Consider the following 7,640-nt stretch of genomic DNA (forward strand, 5'->3'; position numbering starts at 1 on the left):
GTAAGGAATGTAATACTAGTCTTGAGGACAGATTGTTGGAGTGTACGGGGTTAATGACTAGTTAGCAGACTGAAAGGCTTAGCTCAGGAGTGACACAGAACTTATTTATCAAATTACATGCTTTGTTTGGGTCTGGCACAAAAGGACGAAGACCGATACCAAGAATACATGCTTTCCAGGATAATAAAAACACTATTGCAGCGTTATAGCTTCAGCCCACTAGATGGCCATGTCAAATGACCCTGAAGAAGGAGTAAGTGGTAGAATATGGATGGATGGATGAAGGGTGACAGTTAAAACAAAAATAATAGAAAAATAGATTAATTAGTGCAAAGCTGATTTACATTACACCACACGGGTGTTTTGATCAGAGCCAAGACAGAATACGAAACATTTCTGTCGCTATGACGACTTCTTTTCGAACGTGTGTTCATTTCATTCTATATTCTATAGTCTTCAATATTCCAAGCTAGACGACATTTCTAGTTCTCAAAGCAAGTGAAACTTTCAGTGAGAAATTGTACTTGCTTCTTAGCGACTAGGTGAGTAAACTACTGCACACTCATGCTGAGCAGAGGGGGATGTCCAGTTAGAAATGATGTCTAAGGTTAACTAAATACAAATAATACCTTGATATTTTTCCTCAAACCTTAAACAGACCATCGAGGACATTGTTTTTAACCGTAATATTTAACCAGAGTGACATTATAGAGAAGGTTCATGAGAGTAAATCTCACAGAGGTGTAAACTATCTGTGTAAACAGATTGACATTGTGGTCACATTGACCTCTAGTGGTGAGAGCCGGTATGGCTTTATCTCTTCTGTGTGAACCCTTCTGTTTCTGTTTGAGAGCTGGGAAAATTAGATTGAATAGCCATGTATGTGTTGCTAATTGCTAATTTCCCACAGTTTACGGGATACCTGACTGAACTCTAACATTTCACAGACAACAGACATTAGTTAGGCAAAAAAAAAAAAAAAAAAAAAAAAAAAAAAAAAAAAAAGGGAAAGATTGAGGCCCAGTGTTTAGTCCTGAGGAACGTTATAATATGTAAGGTTGTAGTTTTTAATCCTGGACACAATTAATACAAGAAACAGTATAAAACTGTCAAATGAATAAGATTTCTACAAGCATAGAGTCATGTAATTAGTCTGTAGCCCTAACTGAGGATTTGACTCCAGGGATGCCCAGCTACATGTATCAAACTGATCATGGCGACCTGGATGAGTTTGACATTGTGGCTTTTCCTGGCCCTCTTATGAGGTGAGACTCTCTTCTCCTCTCATATAAGATAAATCGAACATTTGTTGTAAGCAGTAATGTTTTCAACCGTATCGTGTGCAGTAATCGTCATAATCCAGCTGTGTTCCAACATCTGTTGCAGCAATAAGATGCAGATAGAGAGACCTGCTGAAGTTTATAAAGTGCCAAGTAGAGGAGTGTCTCAGTCGGATTAAAGAACTTGACCAAATGGAGGCCTACTTCTTTCGGCAGATTATGGACTTGTTCTGCCGTCAGAACGGAGTAAGTGTTATAGTTCAGTATGTGTGGTGTTTAACTTTGTAAGCAAATGTGTTTTTCATGAAAGTAAAGATTCTCTGAATTATAATAAGTGCCTAAAAGAATAAATCTAGTAGCTGTGCTATTCATATTCAGTTACATCCCTAATACCTACAATGCATGTGTAACATAATGACATTTCTTACAGAACATGATGATGGCTCAAGTCGCCACAATCCTCTTCAAGGGAGACGGCTTAATTAGGAAGAAGGTATCAAAACTTATATCACACATCAGTATCAGCATTTGTCTGTATATGATTGCATTGTTTTTGCCAGACTACTGACTAAAACGACTATTTCTGCTACAGCTGAGAGGAACTGAGGACCTGAAGTACTGGTTCCTTTCTCTGGCACAACTTTTGTGCTCCTCTGCCCCATATGATGAGTGAAGAGAAGCCGTGATTCAGATGGGAGATGATCTCGGTATGGATAAGCTCCACAGTAACCAAATTTTTTTCTGAAAATGTTGTAATCATTTCCTGAACTGTTTCATGGACCCTGATCCTCACATGCATGTTTGATGCTTCATCTGCAGCCTTCAAAGGACTGACGTTCGCAGCGCACATCTGCTACGTGGTGGCAAAAGTGGAGCTGGGGACACGTAGTCAATTCGAATTGATCGGATATGACAGGTATTTGTGTGTGTGTGTGTGTGTGTGTGTGTGTGTGATGTCTTTCCTGAATTGCTACTGACACATTTTTTGTATTTGCACCAGTGTGCCATTTGGTCTGACAGTCCTGACTTCAGCCGTTGAGAGAACCGAGGTTTACGAATACGTGCTGTCTCTGACCTCAGGCCTGGCCCAACCAAACTTACAGGTTGGAATTTCTCCACATTTCTGTTTCATGCGCACTGATTGGTCAAATTTAACCGCTGTACCGAGAATGAATGACTGTCTTAGATCTTCAAGTTGTGTCACGCCAACAGGTTCACCCAGGCTGAATTTCCCGAGGAAGCCATGCAGTATTGCGAGACCATTGCCAGGGCAGTCATCACCTTCCCCGGCAGAATCAAAAGAAGCTTTGTTAAACGGCTCATTTTGGTAAATAAGATTATTAATGATTGTGAAACGGTTTCCAGGTTTTTAATGCAAAGTCTTCATCCCTAATGTACTTTCATTATCTGTATTGTAGCTGTTTAACATGCTGCAAGAAGGGGCAGAAGAACAAGAACCTGTGTGGCTGCTAGAGCTTTGCCAGCTGTATAAATCAAAGCTACTGACGCAGATGCTAATTCTGACTCAGAGCAGTACTCAACATCAACCGGCTCTGAAATGGCGTACAAGCTTCAGAACTCAGAAACTAGCTGGACGAGTGACAAGATCATCACTCCGCAGTCTCCTGATGTGGAGCAGACTGACCCAGAGGGTATGTTAAATCCCCCATTTGGACACAAACGTTTTCACATTGCGAGCTTTGTACAGTGTTGCGTAGTTTAGGTTACTCATAACTCAGTGAAATTAGCTGCAATCTCACACACTGATTCGTAAACTCACTAATCAGCACTGAAATCTAATCATTTTTGCGTTTTAGCATATACAGAAATAAAGACTTGTACTATTTTTACTAGGTACTCATATTCAAGGTGCTTTACCCTACGCAAAGAGAAGATAACGTAATAATGCTGTAATATAATAGTTGTTAACAAGACAAGTCTCGTTCTTTCCTCGTTATTGCGAGACGGGACACTGAGCATGATGCTGTTTCATCCTTCATTCGATTTCAATTAACCGAATTATTGTTTGCTTAACAGTCGTGTTTGCTTCACGGTGCGCCACGGGAGAGCTGCTGAGAATGGGAAGCTTCGGATCTGTCTACGCAGGCATCCGTGTGGAAGATGGGAAAGAGGTAAATGTTCTCCCTCACCCCCATAAACAAACCGCACTCCACAGTAGCTGCTAGTTAGCATTGAACATGCGTAGTTTTGATTGTACAGCTTCCTGCATGTTAATTCCTCTTCCAAATCGTCCTTTGAATGTCTAATTATTTTTTGTATAATTTTGTGAACAGGTTGCCATCAAAACTGTGGACAAGAACATCGTGACCAACATCTTGATCATTGTAAGTAACCTTATTTTTTACTTGAGCAGTACGGTCTGCTGCACCAGCTGAATGTGAGTTTGATCATAAGTCACGGTGTGATTACAAACAGGAAATACTACATCCGTTGTAGTACGGTTCTTTGTACACTCCAACGTAGTGGGTAGTTAGGCTACAACACAACTTACGTTCTGCTGGTGCAAGTACAGAGCAAAATGATATGACTGTTTACTGGTTCCTGCGAACATAACGGAAAACAATCCATTGTAACATCTCTGCTTATCATAGTTTAGATGTATTCACACAGAACTCATGATAACCACGTCTGTCCTTATTTTAGCCCGGAGAGAGGCGCAAGCTGCCATTGGAGGTGGCTCTAATGGAGATGGTGTCCAAGCCACCTCGCCGCAGCAACGTGGTGGAGCTGCTGGACTATTTCGAAATGACCGATCGCATCGTCATGGTCCTGGAACGACCCAGCCCCTGTATGACCCTCAAAGATTTCGCCAGACTTCATGACGGCTGTCTAACTGATACACAGACACGAGACATCATGCTGCAAGTGGTTCAGGCGGCTCGTCACTGCTGTGACCGCAAAGTGTTACATTGCAGCATCAAGGCCGAGAATCCACTCATCAATACCGACATGATGCAAGTCAAAATGATAGATTTTGTCTGCGGAGATTTACTGAAGGACACACCGTACAGAAAGTATGCAGGTAATAATTTCAAAATAAATATACAATAGAATCAGAAGGAAGCAGTGGAGAGTTTCTCTCCTTTACACTCAGGCACTCGTGCTTTCTGTCCTCCTGAGTGGCTGATGTTAGGAATGTATGAAGGCATTCTACTTTATTTTAATTTACATTTATTAATTTATTCATTTAGTGGACACCTTTATCCAAAATGACTTACAAATGAAGAAATACAAGCAAAGCGATATATCAAGAACAATACAAGTAGTGCTACCATGCAAAATATATAATTGAGTTCTAGAGAAGCAAAGTGCGCAGAGTCGAGGTGTAAGAGCCAGAGTAATTAAAATTTTTATTTTTATTATAAATAATGTGGGGTTGGAATTTTAGGGGTTAGTTAAGTAAGTGTTCATGGAAGAGGTGGGTCTTTAGCTGTTTTTTGAAGATGGTGACAGATTCTGTGGTCCGGATTGAGGTTGGAAGTTCATTCCACCACTGAGGGACAGTTAGTGTGAAGGTTCTGGGAAGGGACCTTGAGCCAGGCTGAGTAGGCACTATTAAGCGTCGGTCATTAACCGATCTCAGATTGCAGATTTAATATGTTTGTTTGTTTGTTTTATTTTGTAGATCCCTTCTGGAACCAAAGATGTGGCAACAGCCTGACCACATACTGCAAAACACACACACACACACACACACACACACACACAAACTTCAAACATTTTTGACATTCTGCTGGAAAAATCCATATTTCTTTTTGATCACTGACTGCTAAACACAAATCCTGATTGGTTGAAGATTTGCTCGGCAGGCCATCTGTTCAATTGATGCCACTGTGCTGGAACGCCTCCTCCGGGCCTTGCCTGAACTCTGGTGCAAAGTGCTACTTGAAAGAGAGACTGAGATCAGCTTGACAAATACAAACCACTACAATAAACAATGAACCAAAGCAATCTGTTAGCACATGTTAATGATATCTTGAATAATTGATCGATTTATGGGAGTTGTGTTTTTCCCCACCCGAGTACTGTATTACAAGATAAATGTGCTTAAACAAAGTAACAGAATAACACTTATTGTCTGTCTAAAATATTTCTATTTGTTTTTTTGTTTTTTTTAAAAATATATTTTCAATTTATTATTTGCTTTGACATCTGACATGATTTATCTTGGTTTCTTTCTTCTTTTTTTTACATCATAAAACCCTGCTATTTTAATAGGGGTGTGTAGACTTTTTATTTCCACTGTAAGGTGTGTTTTTAAAGCATCACCACCCTCCTACACACACTGTGGCAGTCTGTCAGTACACTAACACAGATGATTTCAAAGATGATGAATATCTTGCGATCACTGTTTGTCTTAACGGCTTTCATTGTACCATATTTAGAGTTTCTGTTTGTTATCTGCAGATTTCCCTCTCAGGTATTGTCATGTTACAAAGATGGATACGGAAGCCAGTGCAGATCTTCTAACATTAAACAAACAAACAAACAAACAAACAAACAAACAAACAAACAAACAAACAAACAAACAAACAAAATACACCGCCACAATAACATGAGGCAAAATACTGTGGCAAAAACTAAACATGGACGTGTGGCCGAAGAAGCAGTACAAACAGTGGCTATATATAGGAGTGCTCATTAAACAGAAACGTGATACAGGTGCAGGTGGTCATGTCACAGTGATGTAGTATGGTGCAGTGGCTGCTGGGAAATGAAGTCCAGAGTTCCCTCCTTGTTACATGACAGGTATGAATACATTTGTATTCAAATCTTCTAACAATATTGATGTCTGGTTTTTATGTTTTATTTTACACGATAATTTCCCGGAGATGCCACTAGATGCTGCTTCAATCCTTCACCATTATCAACTCAAGCATTTCATTTACACCTGAAGATGAAATATCAATATAACAATATATAATTTTTATTTTCTGAAAGATTTTCTGATTTAGAAGTTCTTTTTAAATCCGCTGAGGTAAATCATATCTTCCAGACAGCTCCTTAGTGGCTGAATATAATTATTATTATGATTACTTTTTAGTTTTGAGCAAAAGCACATGGGAAATCTAGCAAGCTCTTGGTTTAAAAGGCTGAATAGATGTAAACCACACTGTGTTTCTGCTATTAAAGATTTTACCACTCACATCTGTACAGCCTCAATTTATAAATGAAGTAATTAAAATTGTTCAACTATTCAAACATAAGGGATATCAGAAATGGACCATTCATTCATTCATTCATTCATTCATTCATTCGTTCGTTTATCCTGGTCAGGGGTGTGGTGGATCCAGAGCCTATCCCAGGAACACTGGGCACATGATGGTAGATTCACCCTGGATAATACGGCAGTCCATCCCAGGCCATCCTGCACACACACACACACACACACTCATTCACAGCTAAGGGCAATTTATCATAGTACATGCATGTTTTTGGGTGGTGGGAGGAAACTGGAAACCAGAAGTAAACCCACACAGATACAAGGAGAAGATGTGTAATTCCATACAGACATATCTTACCTGCACATAACACAGAACACCTAAATAATATCTCTGATTCTTTGCAAGTACCATGCATTAAATGAGCACCGGCGGTCATTTGTGGAGGATATGCAGTTATATAGGGATGCTCTACTCTTCCTGCCTGCCTTCTCATTTCGGCGGAACACGGCTGTGTCACTGCGTGCCCTCTACTCACTGGAGGACTTCAATCATGGCCCACGGCCCATCTTCTTTCACCTGACATACCTGGCCAGCCTGGTAGAATTTTGGCGTGAAAGGGGAATTACATCATTACACCTCAGCACTGGCCAGCCTGGCACTGGAGCTCTGCAACAATGCCCATCTGTCCGGCTTCTGGCCCTTTGGAACACACCCGTACACCGGCCAGAAACTCAACAACCACTATTATGATAACCGACCAGTAAACAAGAGAATGCATGCGATGCCAGCTGAGTTTAAAGCCTTGCTGGATCTCCATAATAAGGGTGTGGTCCATCTACAGGAGTGCACAAATTAAACTATGTGGAATGCCCTCTATTAAACTGTTCCTCAATTTAACCCATTCATTTTTCAGGTTAACTATTCCACTTTTTAAAAAAATCCAAATAATAATAATAATAATAACAACAATAATAATAATAATAATAGTTGGTGTAATTTGCAAGAAAAGAACACTGAATTAGTTAACAAAAGCTGAAGCAGTTACTTCTTAGTATAAAGACTTTATAAAGATGAAAAATCAGGGATAAGGTCATTTCTTTCCTAAAAGCACTGAGATAATTATAGTTGTATGATAGAGGAAATACTACTTTTATCTACTGTTTAAAGATCACAC

General features: G+C 39.8%; 2 protein-coding genes across 7 annotated transcripts; both read left to right on the forward strand.

Annotated features, from left to right (window-relative positions):
• Nucleotides 1-265: 265 nt before the first annotated feature.
• Nucleotides 266-5,958, forward strand: LOC128601710 (serine/threonine-protein kinase pim-1-like). 6 transcript variants are annotated; one of them, XM_053615058.1, is made up of 13 exons: nucleotides 266-542; nucleotides 1,184-1,265; nucleotides 1,387-1,526; nucleotides 1,711-1,773; nucleotides 1,873-1,987; nucleotides 2,100-2,196; nucleotides 2,281-2,383; nucleotides 2,493-2,607; nucleotides 2,699-2,932; nucleotides 3,318-3,412; nucleotides 3,575-3,625; nucleotides 3,945-4,323; nucleotides 4,927-5,958. In XM_053615058.1, exons 9-13 carry the CDS (start codon nucleotides 2,839-2,841, stop codon nucleotides 5,025-5,027), a joined length of 720 nt encoding a protein of 239 aa, XP_053471033.1. In that variant the 5' UTR covers nucleotides 266-542; nucleotides 1,184-1,265; nucleotides 1,387-1,526; nucleotides 1,711-1,773; nucleotides 1,873-1,987; nucleotides 2,100-2,196; nucleotides 2,281-2,383; nucleotides 2,493-2,607; nucleotides 2,699-2,838; the 3' UTR covers nucleotides 5,028-5,958. The 6 variants fall into 6 exon arrangements, with proteins under 6 accessions (XP_053471033.1, XP_053471005.1, XP_053471020.1 ...); XM_053615030.1 differs by having other exon boundaries at nucleotides 266-1,265; XM_053615045.1 differs by having other exon boundaries at nucleotides 1,184-1,526.
• Nucleotides 5,959-6,850: 892 nt separating this feature from the next.
• st8sia6 (ST8 alpha-N-acetyl-neuraminide alpha-2,8-sialyltransferase 6) lies at nucleotides 6,851-7,387 on the forward strand (the record flags this gene model as incomplete). Its single annotated transcript, XM_053615078.1, is given in 2 exon segments — nucleotides 6,851-7,113; nucleotides 7,115-7,387. Coding segments are annotated over 2 exon segments (471 nt in total), but the record flags the coding sequence as incomplete, so codon positions are not given.
• Between the last annotated feature and the right edge of the window lie 253 nt (nucleotides 7,388-7,640).

The sequence above is a fragment of the Ictalurus furcatus genome, chromosome 2, assembly GCF_023375685.1.
Source record: "Ictalurus furcatus strain D&B chromosome 2, Billie_1.0, whole genome shotgun sequence".
In the NCBI taxonomy this organism is placed as follows: Eukaryota; Metazoa; Chordata; class Actinopteri; order Siluriformes; family Ictaluridae; genus Ictalurus; species Ictalurus furcatus.